The 21,418-nt window shown below is 45.2% G+C and overlaps 1 protein-coding gene across 6 annotated transcripts in view; it reads left to right on the forward strand.

Annotated features, from left to right (window-relative positions):
- Fhod3 (formin homology 2 domain containing 3) overlaps positions 1–21,418 on the forward strand; it is a 425,120-nt gene that overhangs the window by 36,353 nt on the left and 367,349 nt on the right. For all 6 annotated transcript variants that reach the window (XM_006525826.4, XM_006525828.4, XM_006525830.4 and 3 more), the window contains exon 2: positions 9,479–9,585. In XM_006525826.4, the coding sequence (XP_006525889.1) occupies positions 9,479–9,585 (107 nt within the window). The remainder of the gene's footprint in view (positions 1–9,478; positions 9,586–21,418) is intronic.

Here is a 21,418-nt window from a genome sequence, read left to right on the forward strand (position 1 = left end):
AGGATCCTATAAATAGAGTGGTCAGCAAATTACCACAAAGCTGCTTGCTGTGGAGGTGTAAATGAGAGAGGCAGGTGGGCTTGCTGACCTAAGCGCTCAGGATCTCATGACAGCACACCTTACAGGAACCTGGGCAGAACTCTGCAGAGGTGTTTTGAGGGGGGATTTTCACTCATCACTGAGCCAGGGCTGTCTGGTCATATCGTTAATGAGTTACTAAAGGAATAGAATAAGGACATGGTTGATTTCATGCTGCTGATGTGGAACTTGCTTGGTTATTGAGAAGGGCTGACTGTACACAGCATATAGTGTTACAGACAGCTGAAAAGAAATGAAGGGACTACATCTAGTCATAGTGTCTACATAAAGAGAAATTGCATCTCCTAAGCCATGGTCCTGACTTACAGCATATATGAGCCAGGTGGGCAGGTGGCCTGGAGACTTGGATAGTGTATATACCAAAGGAAGTGTTGTGGAGCTTAGCCTGGGGAGAGGAAACTACAGGGGCTCTATATTGCTCTGTTCTTCCTGAGAACAGAGAACCTGGAGTTTAATTCTAAACTATTGGCAACTAACCAAAGCTATTGTAAATGGTCAAGCTGGCCACACCAAGCAAGGCAGAGAGCTGTTCACTGGTGTTGTGACATCTGCCGGTCTCTGTTGTTTTACAGCTATGATAATGACCAATGAGACTGGTTTTATTTTCTTCCGGGGATGCTCTGATTGGCTCGTGTGTTCAGGCTTCCTGGCTAGCAGGCAGCTCATCCTGTAGAATTATTGAAAGCATTTCCTCGAAGTTTGCAGTGGCAGCCAGCTGGACTTTCTGTGAGGTGTGGCTTCTGTTCTTTGGCCCAGTCATGGCTTACCAGGTGGAGCCAGAGTGTTGGTCCATTTGTGCTGTTTCCAAAGATCTCAGTGCATCTTTGCTGGGGTGTTATCTCGATATCCACAGTTGGCCCCAGGGATATACTTGCTCATTAGGAGGAATCTACTAGGCTACAAGGTGGTATTGAAAGAAGAGCCAAGGACTGGGAGAAGAGGAACAAGTTCTGAAGCAATTAGGGTTTCAGTGTTTGCTCTTGGCTTACTTCTTCCCTCAAGGAGTCTAACAGTATCATCTCTGTCTTCTGTCTCAGAGTGAAGCCTAAGATCCTACTCACAGTGAATCTATTCACTGGGTCATGGTAGGAATTATATAGACCCTTGGCATCCAGATGCCTAGACACACAGAATTTGGATGTTTGGCTGTGACCCAATGTTCTAGGAAGCTATTGTATGCACTGGCGTCTGAGAACCACTGAAGATAGATGGTGGAGACCCTGGGTTGAAGGGTCTTGGGGTTCTCAGTCATATTCTACAGGCCTTATCATGAGGGATGTAAGTAGCTGCCTGTCGACCGTCTATCCCTGGCTCACAGCCACAGGCTGTGTTGTAAGTGCTGCTCCATGATGGTTCAAATCTTTTGCCCACTTTTAAATGGGGTTATTTGCCTGTTGGTGTTCAGATGTAGCAGTTTCTTATATGCTGTAATACAAGTTCTTTATAGACATACACATGCCTTTCATAGTTCTCCTCCCCTTCATTTCATTTTCTCAATAGGATCTTTATTGTATAGCTCAGGCAGAGAGTACAGCAGACAGTTCTTGGTGACAACCCTTCCTAGTCCTGTACTTCATGATGTTTGCTGGAAAAGGTATCACTGTGAAACAGGGTCCTATGAACAGTGGTCAGCAGGTCACTGTGAAGCTGCTTGCCCTGGAGATGTAAACGGCAAAGGAAAGACGGCACATGCTGACCTGAGCATTGCCATGGGGGCTCGTGGCCATTGGAAACTCCAGGGGTTTAAATGTCCTCATCTGGACACCGTGGCCTCTGCAGACATGGGGCACACATAAACACATTGTAGGCGAACACCTATACACATAAAGAGACTCAAACAAAACAACTCCCCCAGACACCACATTCATAGACACACACATATACACACATATATACACACACACCACAACACAATATACACATACCACACACACAAACCACATACACAAATACCACATATACTACACACACTACACCACACACAGACACACACACACCACACACATATACCACACATATACCCCACAGTACACATAAATACTACATACACACCATACTACCCCCCCACATACACAAACCATACCACACACCACAACATATACACCACACCACACTACACCATGCACACACACCACACACAAAACACATACATACCACACACCATACTACACCACATATACACATACACTACACAAAAACCCCCAAACACATTCACAAAGTGAGTGAAAAAGAAACAGAGAAAAAGAATATAATTAAAATTTAGTTCTTTGAAAATAAGAATAAAATTTGTGTATGATTTTTCTTAAGTAACCCAATGCCTCCATTATTTGCTGAGACACAATAAACAAAGCAGGCGAGAAAGAGGAATCCCAACTTTATCCCTGACCTACATACTTTGTACCTGGTGTTTCCCATGTTGGTGAGTAGTACTTCTATTTACTAAACAGGCTCAGTCGAGAAATTCAGGATTTTGCTTGTGTTAGACACTTTCATATTGTATCAGTCATCCAGGCTTTCTCAAGCTCCCTATTTAACCCTCATATCCTTCCCTTCCTTCCCCTTCTTTCCTGAAATAGTGATGGAATTATTTTTTAACTTAAGTAAAATAATACGGAACACAGGACACGGTACCCACACAAGCCAATTCATTCTAACTTTTTGTATTAAAAAGCCCAATATACCTTTGGCTATTTAATAATGAAGAGTGATTTATTTGCCTGAATATCTGTTACCATTTCCCGAAGCTCGTATCTTTATCTTCTTGCAGATTTTGGCAGAGATTTCCATTGCTGGTGGGTAGGCTGCATGTGCGTCTTAGTTTAAATGGAAATCTAGGACTTGATTTGGAAACTCTCTGAGTCAGCTCAGCACAAGTCTACTTGTGCTTGGGTTGCTGACCACCAACAGCTCACCTAAGTGTCAGAGAAGCAAAATCAAGCTACTGTCAAAACAAGGACACTCATAATATTCCATAATTCCAGGGGCCAGATCTTCAGAGATGTCCTTACATTTCCCCCTAAGTCATCTATTAAACTGGCTGTGTTACAGCTCTGCTGAAGAGACTCACGGTCCCTAGGACTGCACTTGGTAAGGGTTGGTCAGCAGCACTGATTTCCTTTCGCTAGTGTGTAATCCAGTTTCGTGTTTTCTTAAGAAAACCAACTCGCTGTTTCCTGTATTTACATTTTTAGTTTTTCCTTATAGATATGATGTTTTTGTTATGAAATGTATGCCATCGTCGTTAGGGTACAAGGGGCACCAGTAATGGTATCTGTGTGAATACCTATATCTGTGGCTGTTTAAATACTTTAGGTAAAATGCATAGTCTGCTTATAACCTATGCCCATCTTTGTGTGTAATATATGTCATCCCTAAATTACTAACAATATGCAATATGATGTCAACAGTTACTGCACTGTATAGTTTAGGCAACAGGAATGAAAGACTGGCTGTCCTGTGTAGAGTACTACTTCCTGATTTTACTTGTATATGGCAAGCCTATATATATATATGTGTGTGTGTGTGTGTGTGTGTGTGTGTGTGTGTATGTGTGTGTGTGTGTGTGTGTGTGTGTATGTGTGTGTGTGTGTGTGTATACAGAAGGTACAGAAGGCCAACCATGCACACAGAGAAATCCACATTCGGAGGATGTGTAGTTTGCAGGGTAATGAAATGAACACCATAGCTTGGCTATTCCCCTTACGAAACGGTGAGCAGTGGGCAAGCCCATAGCTGGACCCCCCCCCCCCTCACACACACACACACACACACACATGCACGCACACACACACACACACACACACACACACACACACACACACACACACTTCATTTCACTGCAATGGCTCTTATGGAGGAGTATAACGCCTAGAAGCCTGAGGAGCAGAGCCAGCGTTTTGAGTTGGAGTTTTCAGGAAGTGTGAGAGGAACACACGGCAGCTTGTTGGGACGCTGTCTTTTCTAACCGTTTTGCCTGTTATCTAAGTCCGGCTTCTTGTCTCTGCTGCCTTTGGGTGCAGCTGTTCACTAACTGTCCAGCTGAAATGCACTGACTGCTTTTGTGCCCCTCTTAGAGCAGTGGTCGGCCTGAGGTGTACACTAAAGAGGCTCATGGTGAACTCAGCCTTTGAGAGGACCAGGGCTCACATGGTGCTTAATTTTTGAGCCAGGAGAAGCCTGGGATCACAGAGCTCAGAAGGTCTGGGCGAATCTATCATAATTTGCTTTACATTGGTTACTTTCTTATCACTGTGATAAAATATTTAGCTAAAGCAACTTGAGGGAGGGTAGATTCATTCTATGGGTATAGTCTATCATGGTGGAGGTAGCAAGGCAGTGGGCACAGCTCCTGGCTGCAGCAGAGGGAGCTTCCACACATCTGGGCAGACCAGGAGGCAGAGAGGGTGGAGACAGGATCCTGTACACAGTGACTCACTTCCTCTAGCTATACTCTGCCCCTTTCCTCCTGTTCCTTTCCTCCCTCCATGCCCTTCCATATATGCCTCTCTGTTCCCCTTCAAACTCATGACCTCTTTTTTTATTAGTTGTGTATATAATGTTACTTGTATGTATGTTTTCAGAGCTGCATATTTGGTATTGGGTAACAATTGGTGTTCTCTTCCCCAAGGAAGACTATTCCTTCCACGAACAGCATCCTCTCTGCTTTTAGTTCTTTGTGTAGGGGTGAGGCCTCATGGTTTTTCCCTCATCCACGTTGTCATGTCCACTGTTGTTTTCCCTTGTTCAGCTCATGCTTAGGCAGCCACATTGGTGAGACTTTATGGGTATGGGTTCTGACATTACTAGGAGACACAATCTCACAGAAAATTCCATGATTCTCTGGCTCTTATAATCTTCCCACCCCCTCTTCTGCAACATTTCCTTAGGTTCCTCATGCTTCTGTAGATGTATCCCTTGGCACTGGGATCCACAACCCCCTGTTCTGACTGGTTGTGGTTTTCTATAATGGTCTATCTATGTTGCAAAGAGACATTTCCTTGATGTGGTGTGAGGACTACACTTATCTGTGGGTGTAAGGACAAACATTTAGAATGTATTTAGGCATTATGCTGGTTTAGTGAAGTGGTGGCTGTAGGTTCTCCTCCAAGGCCCATGACCTCACCAGACCTAGTAGTTGGCTAGGTTCCCTGTACTAGTCATGATTTCCCTTACGTCCAATTCAAGAGTTGTTGGTTACCACCAAGGTTGCAACCAAGTTGTTGGTTACCACTATTGCATCTTCTGAGTTATTATGCCATATTGATCATTATTGTGGTTCATGGGCTTCATAACTGGGTAGGACTATTATTTATTCCCCTCCTTTGGTAACTTCTGGTACCATGAAAACTGGTGCTCAGGGAGGAGGGATTAAGGTCAGTTCTGGCTTAGGCATCTCTGGGCCTTGTGTCTGAAGCACTTGGTATCTTTAGCAATAGGGACTTAACTTCTACCTCTGGGGTTGGGTAGAAACCAAGGGTAACAGCAATAGCCTGTATGTTTTTAGATCGTGGAAAACGATGATTAATAACTCAAACAAGGGATTCTCATACCTGGTACCTCTTAAGGGATCCACAGCCTCCCCAAAACAGTGCCACCAGTTGGGGACCAAGTGTTCAAGCACAAAAGCCTGCTAAAGTTTCACATTCAGACCACAGTACTGTCCTCTTTTACTTTGAAGTTTGCAAGAGGGCTAAGGTGGAGCAATAGAACTCCGGGGACTAGGGGCTCTAAACGCCTCTTCTTTTGACTTCTCTGGGAGGGCTTTGAAATCATCATTCCCTGATTCCTTGGTGCTTCAGACTCCTCGTACTCAGCACCTGGTGTTGTCCTTTGTCCCCAGCAGGAGTTTCAGCTCAGGGAAGGTCAAGGTTAGATATGCACTTTGTGTTCCATCTCAGGGCTGGATAAGTGGTGGGCATCCCTGCATGGACTTGTCATTAGAGGGGAACTTGTGATAGCCTCTCACCCTTCATTCATCTTGCCTCTGGGAACTCGGGTGGTCAGATTTGCCTCACCTGTCAGCTGTGGGTGGTCTGTGGTGACAGATCATGGAGAAAGGAGATTGACTTAAATGAACAACCATGGAATCTCTGAGAAGCTTGAGGGTCTACTGGGGAGTGCTGGCGTGGGTTTGTCTCCCTCTGATTTCTCTTGGGCTGTCTCATGTGTCAGTCATCAGCTGTTGGATCATCCACAGCTTGGCAGTCTAGGTTTAGACTCACTCAGTGGCAGAATTCCAGTCACTGGAAGGGAGGACAGCTCCTGGGAGCCAGTGCCTGTAGTTGTCAGCTAGGCAGCATCAGATATCACCCATGAGGAGCAAGACACAGGCCAGCATGGCTTCCAGGCTGCTATACAGAATCCCATGGGGAGGCTGTGGATGTGAACCTGGGAGGGTCCCGTGAAGTGACACAAGCGAGTGATGCTCATTTGAGATTTTCTTTAAACTTTGAAGTCTATTGTTAAATCTTGTATTTTCTCACTGCTACACAACTACCAAAATTAGTTTAAAGGGTAGCCTCATGTGTATTTATAGAAGGGGTCTGTTCAAATCTATTTCAGGGTTGCACAGAACTTTATTGCCTAGACTAGGCTTTCTCTAGACTTGCTGCCAGAACCCAGATAATCATTAAACCACCCCAGCAACACACCACTTCACTGGCTTAGGGAAAGGAAAGAATATATAAATCGAGACGTGACATCAGCCTTACTTCAGATGTTTGAGGTTTTTTTCCGGAATGGTGAGCCTGCCCTTTTGGAGTGCATTTTCTTTGTAGGAGCAGTGAAAAGAACCCCAGAATCACTTTGTGCAGCATCTGTCTAAGGAGCAGAGAATTTTTTTTTCTCTGTCTTTGGGCTGCTGTTTAAATGGCATGTTTTGACTGGGGCGGGAGTGGGGAGTGGCACAGTTAGGAGACGTAGAAGGACCTTTCTTGTGGGTCTGGGATTGACTCCCTCTGGAGCAGCTTGATCCCTGCCAGAGCCCTGGCCACAGGTTGACAGGCTGCAACCTGATCTGAAGTCTCTCAGCCACGCCACTGTCACTGCCCCTAAATTTCCTAATCGCCACCCTTCTATAATAACCCTGTAATGCTCTCTTCCCACATGGCTCTCTGCTTTGTCTTATGTCCCGAAGTGCCCGACAGTGTCCTGGCCACCAAACTTTCAGCCAAGAAAGGAGTGCAGGGGACATGGTGCCAGGGGATCAGGGTTGACATGAAAATTGTCTGAGTCAGGAAATTCCAGGACCCTTAAGTCATCTGGGAGGACATTTGACATGAGAGGCCAAGGCAGGGGATCAGATTGCCTCCCCCAAGCAGGAATGGAGACCAGGGACTTAGTCTGGCTGGGAGGTATCTTAGTCCTTTAGTAGGGAAAGCTTGGATATTTCTGCCTGAATTTTTATAACAACCAGTTTGAAATTAGCCTTTACACCTTGGCTTTACACCTTGTCTTTGGACATTTGTTTTGGAAGTTACTTAGTAGTTATTGCTGAGGTTGAAATGGTCAATCTTTGTTGTCAACTGGATGACTTAGAATCACCATGGAGACATAGCTCTGAGTTTGTTTACAAGGATGTGTTCAGGAAGGTTTAACTGAGGAAAGGAGAACCATCTTGAATGTGGGTGGCGCTATTCCCTAGGCTTGGCTTTTAGACCAAATAAAAAGGAGGCAGTGAGCTGAGCTCCAGCATTCAAACTTCTCTGCTTCTTGACTGTGAACAGTGATTGGCTGCTTCTTGATCCTGATCCAATAACTTCTTAGGCATAATAGACTATAGCACCTCCTAAACTACAAGACAAACAAACCCTTCCTTCCTCAGGTTAAGTGTTTTTATAACATCAGTGACCAAAGTAACAATACAGGCTTCTACCAGTTTGTAAAAGTGAGACTGAAAGCTGACCACCATACTCTGAACTATCTAGGTGAGTTCACTATGTCACTGTCATCACAGCCCCGACACATTTTATCCATGTGCCTTGGCTCACATGATGGTAGTTTAAATATTAATCTTGAGTTTCGGGTGTAATGGTGAGGCTAAGTATGCATCATGGGAAGGCTATGGCAGTGTGATGATTCCATTGGGATCTTAGCCTCTATGCACCAGCTCCAAGGCAGTCTGTCCCAGGGCAGTCAATATCCCAATTTGATCCTCATCTCTGGTTGTTCTGGGTACACCCACATATTCCTATTAGGGGACCAAGAGGCCCATGTTCACCTTTTCTTTTTCAGTTGAGAGACTTACTAGCACCATTGAACAGGGGCTTTCTCACCCTTTAATTAGGGGATCAAGGTGGTGACATTTGGCTAGGGAGCAATGATACCCTTCTCTTGGGTGGGGACTTGAGCAATATTATGGGGGGGGGGGTTGGAATCTCTTCTGAAAACAGTCCCTGAAGCATAAACGGAGGAAGAGCATCCACTGACTGACAGTTGCTCTTACTTGTGTCTTACTCTAATCTACAGTCTATTTGTCTGTCCCACTCATTCAGTGAAACCATATCTTTGAAGGAAGGAAGCCCTTTTGTGTTCTTTGGTGCCCTGCCTGGGTCAGATATATAATTTTGTTAAGATGGTGATCGGGAAATGGTGGTATTTAGTGATGCCTGGAATGTGAGGGTGGGGATGGAGATGGGAGTAGGGGGTGAGAGTGGGATAAGGCAGACAGTCTGAGACTTGAGGATCTTGTTGTCATAGACCAGGAAGATTGTGGGGTTTTCATTTGTTATTTGGGGCTTGTCACAAAACAAGTTGAGGCAGATCCTTGGCAGGCCTTGGGGACCACAAAGGAAGAGTCAATATTGAGGCTGCTGGGAATTAAGCTGGAAATTCAAAATAGAGCTGACTGCCATTAGGTCAGGACTGCAGCTGTGATCACCACGGCGCTTCTGTCTTTCCTCTTGCCTCTGCCTCTAATGTGCTGGGATTTCAGTCATGAGCTACCATGGTCATCTGCACTTTGGAACTAGAGTCTTGACTCACCAGCTAGAACTTGATAAGCCATCTTGACAACTCAGAAATCAAACATGACATTATATACTTGGTTTTCTCATAATATTAATCACAGTCTTTGGCAAAATAATTTACCTGTGTTTCTAAGTGTAAGTAACCATTCTAAATATAACAAAATGATGCCGACTACAACTTCAGAATCTTTACAACCTGGGCCAGTGCCAGCTCTCTGACAGACGCCTCTGTCCACTTGGACCAAGTGGGCTCCAGGATGCTTTTACTAGTATAGTCCCTCCTCCAGCTAGGTACCACAGTTTAGAGTAAAACTTGGTTTTTAAAAAACCCTAGAGGGCAACTTAAGTGACCTGATGGTACCTGGTCTCTATCAGAAGAGATGGCTAGAACTAACTCCTTCTTTCTCTCCCAGCTCGATGACTGTACCCTGCAGCTGTCCCACAATGGCGCCTACCTGGATCTGGAGGCCACGCTGGCGGAACAGCGGGATGAGCTAGAAGGCTTCCAGGATGACACAGGGTAAGCACGACCATTGTCCCTGCCCACTGGTCTGACTGTTGTCCCTGCCCACTGGCCTGACTTACCCCCATGCTGGTGTGCTGAAGTCTTAAACTGCTTTGGAGAAACCACCTCACCTTGACATTTACTTGGAATCAGGCAAGGACTTGTTGTTGACTGTAGATATTTTTCTATCTTGAGAGACTTTGCTCCTTGTGGGTAGCCTGGCTTAAGAGAAGTTTTTGAGATGGGTTAATTGAACACATAGTATTCTCTTCTAAGGGATTTTTAACCTGAGCAAAACAAATCAACATTCTCTAGATTTTTGTAGATTGACAACTATTTTAATCATTGTTTCCAGTAGTTTAGTTGATATTTTACTTTCTTGGCAGATCCTGGTAGTTTTATGGTATATATCTTTTTAACTCACTATAGTGGGTAAAATAATTATTAATTATGTCAATTAATATGTTATTTCTTAGCCTACATCTGGATTGCTTGATACTTAGAATTGTTATACTAAGAGATAGGGCAATACTCATGATAAATTAGAGATGTATACAGAAAGTGAAACTTCTGTTGGACTATTCACACAGATAACCAGCCTTCCTGTGTCAGCTGGGATGCTGACAGAGCCATCTGATGGGGCTGTCTCTCTTCCTCTCCCTAATCTACCTTGAACCAGGCATAGCTCTGATTGTATCAACACCTTCAGTGTTACTGAGGCTTCACAGATTATTCTAATTGTTGTTATGTGGTGTTCAGAGACCTCCAAAGTTATCTGACATTCCCTTGGCCAAACTAAGAACATATCCAGGTGGATACTAGCTGGGAGTATTGATTTTTCATGCAGAGTTCAAAGAATGGCACTCTACAGCCATAGAATGTGTTTCCCTGGCCATGGTCATCAAAAAGGTCAAGGCGCCTTGTAGGATCAAACAAAGTTCTTAGAAGATATCTAGTGGAGCAAGGATAAACTCTCTGGGTGCTTCATAGGGTGCACATGCAAGAGGAGTCTCTCCAGCAACATAACCACCTATCAGCATCATCATCACCTGAATTTCAGATAGGCACTCATGGACTCCAGGCTGGGCCCCAGACCTGCAATATAACAGAGGATCTTGATCTTCTGTCCTCCTGCCTTCATCTCCCAGGCACTGGGACTGAACCCAGGGCTTTGTGCATGTTAGACAAGCACTCTACCCACTGAACTCCATCACCAGCTCTCATCAGCATCTTAAAACTGGACATTAAAGGATTACAGGACCAGTATATACAGGGGAAATTCCATTGCAATAGTTTTTGCCTATGTCTGACAATGGCATCCCTTTGTAGATGTCAGAATACTGGCTAGAATGACAGTCTCATTGGATGCCTTCATGGCTCACTGATCAAACAGACCCCATGAGTGTTATGAGTAGATCATTGTCAACTTGAGAAATGTGTCTAGTGATGCAATGCTTAAAGAGCAAGTCCTACCTGATCTTTTTTTTTTTTTTTTTCAAAAACTTGAATGATTTGGAGATGGAAGTACAAGAAAAGAAAGTGCTAATGTATACAAAAGTCAGCAAAATTAGAATGAAGTGAAGGGAAGAGACCACACTGAGGCTCCCGTTTTGAATAGTTAGTTGGAGGATTTAGTAATGATTGGATTTTGTTGGTTTCACTATCATCAAAGACAACTGAAGGTCAGATTTCACATCCCAGGTAATAGAGCCTGGAGCAGATGGTGAGCCAGGTGTATACACAGTAGAACCAATTCTAGGGTCGGCACCTCTTTGCTGTCCCAGGAGCTCCTGGCAAAGACACTTCAGGTCCTACACAGCATGCAACTGTGGTGACATGAGGTTGGTTTGGGCAAGGACACTAGTCTTGGTCTACACCATTTCCTTCAATGGGAACAGCCAAGCCACACTGCATCTAGGGACCAGAGGAGAGACGATACCATTGCTGCCATCAACCATCACGATGCAACATCTCATGGGTGGCACCAGCATTCAGATGCTATAGACGTCTCCACAGATGGTACTACATGGTTGGGGAGTCTAAGTGCTCTTCAGGGTGGGTCCCAGTGCTTGGCTTCTCCTTTGTCCCCATCTGAGTATTTACCTAACCACAAGCCCATGCTATAGGCAGACTTGTGGTTGTTCATCTTGAATGGCAAGCTACCTGGACTGAGGACTGCCTAAGAGACTATTAAGGTACACCTCTTGCTGTGTCTGTGAGTGCATTTACAGAGAGAATCAACTAAAGTGGGAAGAGCCTCATGAGTGCAGACTGGGAGTCTGGATGAAATAAAAGGGGAAGGAAGAGAAATATTGCTAGCCCATGCATTCTGTTTGTCTGCTTCTTGTCCTCCATGATAGGACCATGATGGGATAGAACCCCTGAAACCATGGGACAGAACAAATCTTTCATTCCCTAAGTAGATTTTCTTGGGTATTTGTCACAGTGATGAAGTCTGACTAATCTAAGCTGGGTTCCCATTTCTGTTCCCTCCCCACCCCCAATAAGTGATAATATAAGAAAGGGACTCAAGGCATGGAAACTTCAGTCTGGAGCTCATAGCCCACAACATGATGGGTAGGAACACATTGACAGATGTGTTCCAAATTCACCTCAAGAGGTTTGTGTATCTTTGAAATGGTCTTTCTTCATAGTGACTGTCCCTTGAATTTTGTAACATAACTAAGAGTATGACAACATTGTCTGTCCTGGGTCTGGGGAGCAGAAGGCCCATGAGAATAGTGGCCTGGAACAGCTGGGCCACGTTGTTCCCTTGGCAGGAGAATTGCTATCGCTGAGCCTTGAGGTGCACACAAATCCCTGGTTGCTGACTAACAAGTAGCTTCGGGCAGAGACTGTGCCCATTTAGGTGGCAGGTGTCTGTGTCCATTTGTCAGGTCACTTGCACCTTGAGTCTCTCCTGGGTTCTCTCTTAGCTGTGTGGCATTTGACAAAGTTTATGTGACTGAAATTCATGTCTCCCATGATCAAGGGTTAAAATATAATGTTTCCTAGTTAGAATCTGCCCTTTTTAGGTATAAACACAGCTAAAGAAGTATTAATTTTGAATAAATTACAGGAAGATGGTCTAAAAATTCAGGTTGTGAGACTGGCATTTTTCTGTGGTGATTTTTGGAGTGGGCTCCCTTGCTGGAGGAGTCATTTCTTTGTTCCCGTCCTTTGCTTTGCTCCTTTATGCCAAGACTAAAAATTAACTCACTTGTTTGGAATTACCACTTGGGCCCTAGCTAACCAGAGAATAGGAGAGAGACCTTCAGCAGAGGAAGGACAAAGCAATTATTATACAAACAAAACCAAGCAGGGTAGGTTGCCTCTCAAGGCCAGGGAAATCAGCAAGCGTGGCACAGTGCATTGGAAACAGGCCTGGAGCTTCTGAGATTGTTCCTGACACTGCTATTGTGTGAACTTGGGGAAGCACTCTTCTGATAGACATTCACAAACTGAAGATATTTATAAAATTTATTGAAGGTCTAAAGTTATGTTACCTATACTATTTTCCTTCCTGTAAAACAGGTGCTCTGCTAGGCTTTTCTGTAACTCCAGGAAGGCAGCATAGTGGTTGTGTTGCTTGGTTTTTGTCAATTTGACACAAATTACAGTCATCTGGGAAGAGGGAGCCTCAGTGAGGAATTGGCTCCATCAGGTTGGCCTGTGGGTGTGTCTGTGAGGGCATTTTCTTAATTGTTAATTGATACAGGAGGGCCCAGCCCATTGTGGGCGGTGTCATTCCCCAGGTAGATGAGTCTGGGCATATAAAGAAGGAGCTGAGTAGTCCAGAAGAAGCAAACCAAGGAATCAGCATTCTTCCATGGAGTCTGCTTCAGTTCCTGCATTAACTTCCCTGATGATGAATGGACTGTTACCTGGAAGTGTAAGCTGAAATAAACCCTTTCTTTCTTAAGTTAGTGTTTTATATCAGCAACAGAGAAACACTCTATGGCAAGTGGTTAGGAAGTTGGTTCTTTTCCTTCACCATGTGGATCCCAGGTGTGAACTCAGGCTGTGCAGTGAGAGACATCTCTGAGGTTGTGTATCATGGTTAGGGATGTAGGCTTTATGGTTAACATCATTACTATGTAACCATGGTGTGTAACTTTACATCTCTGAACCTCAAGTTCCTCATAAAGGTTGATAGTACAGTCATGACCTTGTGTGTTACTGGATTCTAGCACTCCATACTCATGCATTGAACTCATAGTTGTTGGCAATTATAGCCAGAATTTGGAGTCATGGTTTACTGAAATGGGCAGTTCAGAAGTTATGGCCACACATGGCACATGGAGGTTATGAGCATCCTGGTTGCAGTAAAAGGTTTCTAAATGGAATGAGAATTAATTAAAAGTTGAAACGTCATCAGAGCAAGCTGTTGCTGGCAGTGCTCGCCTATGCCGCATTCGTGAGTACACCGCAGCCTCACTTCATCTTTAATAACTGTAGAGTTATATGAATACTCCAGAATTGTGTAGACCATTGCTACCTGCCTGGCTGTGTGTCCAAGTGGCCTTCAAACAAGAGGACAGCTGCGGTGGCTTCAGTAAGTGCTAAGAGGGGGCGACCCAAGCTCCTGCTCACCAACTCTGGCTATTCTAGGCAGTGTGCCTCAGAATATACTGGCTGAAAGCATCTCATATGTGCTGATCTCTACGGCCCAGCTTCAGTGGTTTACAAGGAAGGCCTGGAATTCTGTTTTTTAAACGAGCTGTCCCAGTGTTTGGATGTTTGGTTAGGGGACCTCTGGTGTAGGCTCTCAGTTTCAGAGACAAATGCCACCCTTTGGAGTGCTTCTCGAACCCCCACCTCAGCCCACGAATCAGAGTCTGGGGGTGGGCACAGGCAAAGTGGTTTTTAAAAGTATGTTCACCTGAGTTCAATGTGCTACCCTAATTGAGCTAAGTGTAGCATAGACCAGTGGTTCTCAGTCCTCACAATGGTGTGACCCTTTAGTACAGTTTCTCTTGTTGTGGTGACCCCAATCATAAAACTATTTTGTTACTTCATAACTATAATTTTGCGCCTGTTATGGATTGCAATACAAATATCTGTGTTTTCTGATGGTCTTAGGTGATCCCTGTGAAAGTGGTCATGCCCCACAGGTTGAGAACTGCTTGTGTAGACTATGATTGTGTGATTGGATGAGCTATTGTAGCAAATAACCTGTGTCGAGGAACATTCTCAGAAGCCTTGTTGTGAGGTCATGGGGTTAGGGGTGGACAGAAGAAGGCAAGGCCAGCAGCGGGAGCAGCATGAAGTAGGTGCCAGTCCCATGCGGCTCACTGTGGAGGTGAGAAAGGGGTGACCAAAACTTGGTAACCGTGACTCTTCATGGTGTCAGTGTGCATAGGGGCAAACAGAATTATGCAATTTGCCTGTGACAGTAGGGGGGCAGTGCACAGAGAAGGGACCATGCTGAGAAGGAGGGAACTTGTGGAGGAAGGGTGACATGAGAGAGCGAGAAGTGCTTACCCATGTTAGTCTGAGGTGTAGCAAGAGCAGGCAAGGCTGAGAGAGATGGGCCTGGAGCCAGATGAGAAGCATCAAGCCACAGAAAGGCTGGGGATGGGTGGCCTGGAGCGCTTTCACCTGAAGCCAGCCCAGAGTAGGGAAGAAGGCCAAGTTCTGGCTGTAGCTGTTACTCAGGTGGCAGCATCTGGGCCCCCTAAGACCTTAGCCAAGAACTGAGTACTGCTGCATGTTGGCATCCCAGCTAACACTGGCTTGGACGCTTTGTATTTATCACACAAAAGAGCTTATAAAAGAGACCGAAAAGCAAAGCCATAGATTGGGAGGAAAAACATTTTAAAATACAAATTATATAAAGGATGTGTGTTTAAAATACGGGAAGAACTTTCAAACTCAGTTCACAATGGGCCCAGATACGCATCGGGCCAAGGGAAGGAGTTCTCAGATAGGGAAGACACTGTCAGGTAAGCATGTGTTGGCATGAGATACCATGAACACCTATTAGAACATCCGCATGTGCTGGCCAAACCCAGTGCAGGCAAGGGTATGGATCCATGAGACACTAGTGCGTTATTAGAGAGTGACAAATGGAAGACAACCTCAGGGCTCCTCACAAGTTAAATATGTTTTCTGTTTAGCAATGGTCTCCTAGATGCTCAAGCGAGGTCCAAGCTCACATCCATGCAAAATCTGTGTGAGGAGGTTCATAGCAGCTTTCCTCAGAGTCTCCAGTATTGTGTAGCAGCCAGGATGTCTTTATAGGCAAGTAGCATATAGGGGGGCCATATGATGAATATTCAGAGATAAGTTGTCAGCATAGAAAAGACAGCAGGACAGATCCATCTTGTCAAGTCTGAAAAAGCCATGTGCCATTCTGAGAAAGCTAAGGCCGTGAAGCTAGGAGAAAGATCACTGTAGTTGGGTGGTGTCTGCAGTAATCCCAGCTCTTTGAAGGTTGAGGCAGGAGGATCACTGTGTGTTTGAGACCAGCTTGGGCTATATAATGAGTCTCAGTCTCAAAAATTGAAAAATTAGTGTCACTTGGGGGAAGGTGGGTAGGGAGAGACAAAAGGTTAAACATGGATGGGTGTTTTAGGGTCAGCTGCTCTGTTGTGAGAAACTTGGATACAGACATAACAGCATAAGGCAAACTGACTTCATCATAGGCTCAGCTGTTGTAACGAATGTGACCACACCTGTGTAAGGTAGTGATGGAGCTTTCTGTGTGTGGAAAGTTAAGGAACAAGGAACAAAGAACTGGCTCTACATTCAGCGTACTTTATTATTATTATTATTATTATTATTATTATTATTATTATTATTATTATTATTATTATTATTGTGTTCGTCTGTAACATGGCACCCATCAATGGCCAGGCTGACTTGGCTGGCTGCGTGAGTGTCCCCTTCCTCCTTCACTCTCCCACATGTGCTCCTCCCAAAGCTACACTTTAGTTGGAGTGTATGATGTCCCCAATGGAGAACTGTCTGTTCCTAAGCCAAGGATGTGCAAGTATCCTCACTGGCCTTCTAGAACTTTCAAAGAAGATTTCTTGGTAAATCTCCAAGAACCCAGGAAAAGTATGGCAAGTAGGCAGGGTCACAGAGGGAGTTGCCATGGCCCCTAGGATCGGAGGCTGCTTTTCCTTTCCCGCTCTGCCAGCCTTAGGGTCTGGCTTCCATCCTTCATGCTTCGTAGCTGACGGTCTGCCTGCTCTGCCTAGGACTGCATCAGCACTGTCAGGCATGTGCTGTTTGGAAGACAGTTTCCTTGTTTGTAAGCCAGGTTATCTCCAGTCTGTCAGTTGAAACAACTAACTTACTTACTTTCTTTCTTTCTTCCTTCCTTCCTTCCTTCCTTCCTTCCTTCCTTCCTTCCTTCCTTCCTTCCTTGTTTTTGTTTGTTTGTTTGTTTGTTTGTATAAGAGTCTGATGTTTTGGTTGGAGAGATGGCTCAGTGTTTAAGACCACTGCCTGCTCTTCTAGAGGTCCTGAGTTCAATTCCCAGCAACCACACAGTAGCTTACAACCACCTGTCATGGGATCTGATACCTCTTCTGGTGTGTCTGATAACAGCTACGGTGTACTCATAGACATAAAATAAACAATTCTTTTTAAAAACAAACAAACAAACAAACAAACGTCTGATGCCCTTGGGGAGTGAGTGGTAAGACAACAGTAGCATCCTTCAGATGAGGATCCTATTGTTGGGTCCAGAGTGGCTGCTCTAGTTTATTATCTCATCAGCATCTGAGACACCAGAGAGAGTGAAAGGGACAAGGGGTGTGTAGTCTTCCTCTGAGGACACGAGCTCCCAGTGGCTAGGACTCAGGCTCAGGTCACACCATATCTCATGGGCTCGCTCGCTTGCCCTCTCTTTATCTCTGTGAATATTGGTGATAGCCCAAGGTTTCTGTCTCAGATGAGTTAGATGAAGAGAAATCTTGGTGCTGGCTAAGTTTTTTTCCATTTAAAGATCTTCCCAGAAACTCCACGGGCAACTTGCACTCCTTGCTTGGGGATGAGAGCTGTGCCATGGAGGCTGCCCACCTTCACCTTAGGTCAGGCTCTTTGTGCAAGGCAGGAAGGAAGTATGGGCACCAGGTCTGTAGACAGCAGTGTCTGTGTCTCAGGAAGTGGGATAAGTGTCTTAAGACTAGATGAGTAAGGACACTAGGCATGACAACAGGAGGAGAGGGGGACTGGCAAGAGGGGGAGTATCCCTGGACAGAGTAAGCAGAAGGGAGGAGTGGTTGACCAGGGGGCAGCAGAATTTCCTGAGAGATGGGTCAAGTAGACTTCTGACCCTTGAGGAGACCTGAGTGTAGATGACAGGGGCTGTGAAGTGTGAAGGGTCTTTGCCACACATAGAAACCCAGCTGAAATGTATCATGGTCTGAAATATGACAGCTCAAACTATCAAAGAGAAAAAAGGATCAAGTCTCTGTGACCGCCTGTGAGGTAACAGTCTATAGAGATAACAGGTGAGAAAACAAATTAAAAAGTTTCTCTCTTAAAAATATACTTGATAGGCATTGTGGAATGGGAAAATTTGTAAATCATATATCAGATAACAGATCTTCAGAACATTTCCAGAGTATGTAAAAGCTCTTGCAGAATATGATAAATATATCCAGAATATACAAAGAGTTCTTGAAACTCAATAACAAGGAAATAATTTCAAAAGGGGGGAAAGGTACGTAAATGACAAATAGATACATGACCAAGAAGCAACATTGTAAGTCTCTGGGGAATTCAAGTCAAAACCACAATGAGGTCCTACTGTACACCTACTGGCGAGGCTAGAATCACAGTGACAGATGGTGGCATGTGTTGAGGGGAAAGTCGTGAAACTGGACACCCGATGCACTGCTGGCGAGAATGTAAAGTGGTTCAGCCTCTTTGAAAAACAGCCTGATGGTTTCTTAAAATGTTAAACATTAAATTAAACCACACAGCCCAGCAATTCTACTTCTGGATATATCTGCTGGAGAGGAAGCATTTGTCTGTGTAAAAATCTGCACACAGATGCTCCCTGGCCTATTATTTATAAGAGCCCCAAAGTAGAAGAATCCCAAATGCCCATTAGCTGAGGAATGCTCAAAGCAAGTGGTGTGTGCATGCCATGGGGCAGCACCAGCAAAAGGAGAGAAGTGTGATGTCATAGTGTGGGTGTGCAATGTCTGCCATAGGCTTGTGTGTATGAACACTTGATCCTCAGTTGGTGGCTCGGTTTTTGGCAGCCATGGAACCTTTGGGGAGTGGGGAGAGGCTATCTGGGGAACTGGGTTGCTGTGGGGTGGGTTTTATACCTCAGCCTTAACTTCTAGCCCAGTTTTTCTGTTTCCTGGTCTGCAAAGCTGTGAGCAGGCAGCCTCATGCTCCTGCTGCCAGTGCCGCCAGTTGCTCCCACACGGTGCCTGTGTCTCGTCAGATAAAATTCTCCTACTGTAAATTGCCAGGGATGGTTCTTCTTCTAAGCCTTGTCAGGTATTGGGTAACAGAACACATACAGATACATATCCTGTTCTAGGCGAGCCTCAAGAACGTGTGACTAAGTTAACAAAAGCAGACACACAGTTGACAATGCTTAGTTCTATCTACAGGAAGTGTCAGAAATGCAAGTCTATACAGAGAGGGTCTTAGGGATTTTATTGCTGTGATGAAACTATGTGATGCAGAGACTGCAGAAGAGTGCTGCTTACTGGCTTGCTCCCCATGGCTTGCCCAACCTGCTTGTTTTAAGAAGCCAGTACCATTAGCCCAGGGATGGCACCACCCACAATGGGCCAGGCTGATCTATCAGTCACTAATTAAGAAAATGCCCTACAGCTGGATCTTTTCTTTTCACTTGAGATGTTCTCCTTTTAGAAAACTCTAACGTGTGCCAAATTAACATGAAAATCTTCCAACACAGAGAGGGTACATTTGCAGTCCTGGAATTGGATGTGGGAATGAGGAATGACTATAATAGTCATGGGGTTTCTTTTGGGGTATTTTGGGGGCAATGACAAAATTAAAAGTTAGACGGTGGCGATTAGTTATCACCTCTATAATCAGACCCCCAAATTATTGAATTATATACTTGCAACAGGTATACTTCATTAAAGCTTAAAGATAAATACGCTAGTGCATGGCCATAGAAAAGCCATGGGCACTGACCACTGCATTCATGGAGAAGGAGCAGCGTTTTAAATGAGCAAATAATGAGGAGGATGCAGGGCTTCCCTAGCAGGGTCTGTGATTGCAAAGATGGTGGGTCTCTTCTGCTCAAGCACACAGGCTTGATGCTTTGGCAACAGGGGGTGTACCACGGAGCACCCTACAAACAAGTCTGTATCTATGGGCACTTTTCAGTGTAAAGTGGGTACAGGGTCCATCCTCAGAGCCCAGGGCCACACCCAGATCAGTGCCCATGTTAAATCCTTTGAGCTTTAATTGAACCAGAGAATCAATGACACTGTCATGGTAGATTCTTGAGGGGTCCATAATGTGGGAGATAGAAAAGAGAAAGAGGAAGAGGAAGGACATGACGTGGGAGGAAGGAGAAGAGGCAGATGAGAGTGGGCTGGAGTACTGGCAGGCATTAAAGTGGAAGTGGAAAGTGGAGGAAAGACCAGAGACCAGGGATGGCAAGCATACCACCTCACACCAGCAAGCCTTAGCCATGTGCCAATCAGTGCCCGGAGTGACCTCTGCACACGGCTGGGCTTACCTGAATTCACACCCTCACCAGAAGGACCAACATCATTAGTATCTCATTTTACACAGGAGGGAACTGGGCTCAGGAGGTTAAGGAATTTGTAGGGATCACCCAGCAGGTTTTAGCATCTGTTTTTGGCTTCACACACTCTACTAGAAGAGACGTCTGTTTGCCTGGAGATGAACGGAGTGGTGGCTTGGTCTCTAGCTTGAACTCTGAGCATATGAGCAACTCAGACTTAGTCAGCTTTATATCCTTTGACCATCAGATGACTCATTTGAGTCTCCCTGCTTCTGCCTGAGTCAGGGTGCCCAGTGAGTCTCACAGAACTGGGAGCTTGCAAGGGCTCTTCTCCTTGGAGACCTGCTGAAGGGCCTGTTCCTGCTTCTGCAGAATGTTTAAATACCTCCTCCTACCCTTGACTGAAATAGTAGTTTAAATTTGCTTATGTGTCTGGAGGACAGTGTGGGGTGTCATTTCCACTGTTGGCTACAAAAATGTGACAACGTCTCTAGCTCTGTGCCTCTCACAGCTTGACTTCCCTGCTCTTACCATTACAAGGCCTTCCTGTGTTCTTCTTGTGAAGATGTTCTCTTGAGAGCCGGGAATGTAAACAGGGTTTTTTGAGAGCCTCAATGACCCAGATGAAGAGTTCTTCCCCCAAGTCCATAAGCATTACAATGGAAACTTGTGCCTTCTGAGAGGCCAGAGACTTGATGGCAGCTTAGGGCTCTGACCCTCATGTCCCTGGCACTTGGGCATTAATTGGATATTTCTTTTTGATTCTTGTGTCTGTTCTGGAGGGTTCCCTGCTACTAGGGGAGGGATGGCTTTGGCTGTGCCATATGGATGGAAATGCTGTGGGGTTCGGAAGCTGGTGATGGTTCCCGGGCATCGGCTACATGGAAGCCCATTGTCCCTGGAGCCTCAGGCTCCACACACTGCCTTTGCCCCTGGGTCTCAGTGCTGTGCATTCCCATCTGACTCAGCAACTGGGAAGTCACCCACAGGTGTGGCATCTGGGCAGTGTTTCAACATGCAGGTGGTAGAAAGCAAGGACCCCTCACAGGCTCCTGGGGGGCCGTGACATCCTTCCATCAATTTCAGTGGTGGAATATGGAAGCCCTGTAAAGTTACATGCTGAAGTCTCTGCTAGGGTATTCC

Source organism: Mus musculus, chromosome 18 (assembly GCF_000001635.26).
Source record: "Mus musculus strain C57BL/6J chromosome 18, GRCm38.p6 C57BL/6J".
Classification (NCBI taxonomy): domain Eukaryota; kingdom Metazoa; phylum Chordata; class Mammalia; order Rodentia; family Muridae; genus Mus; species Mus musculus.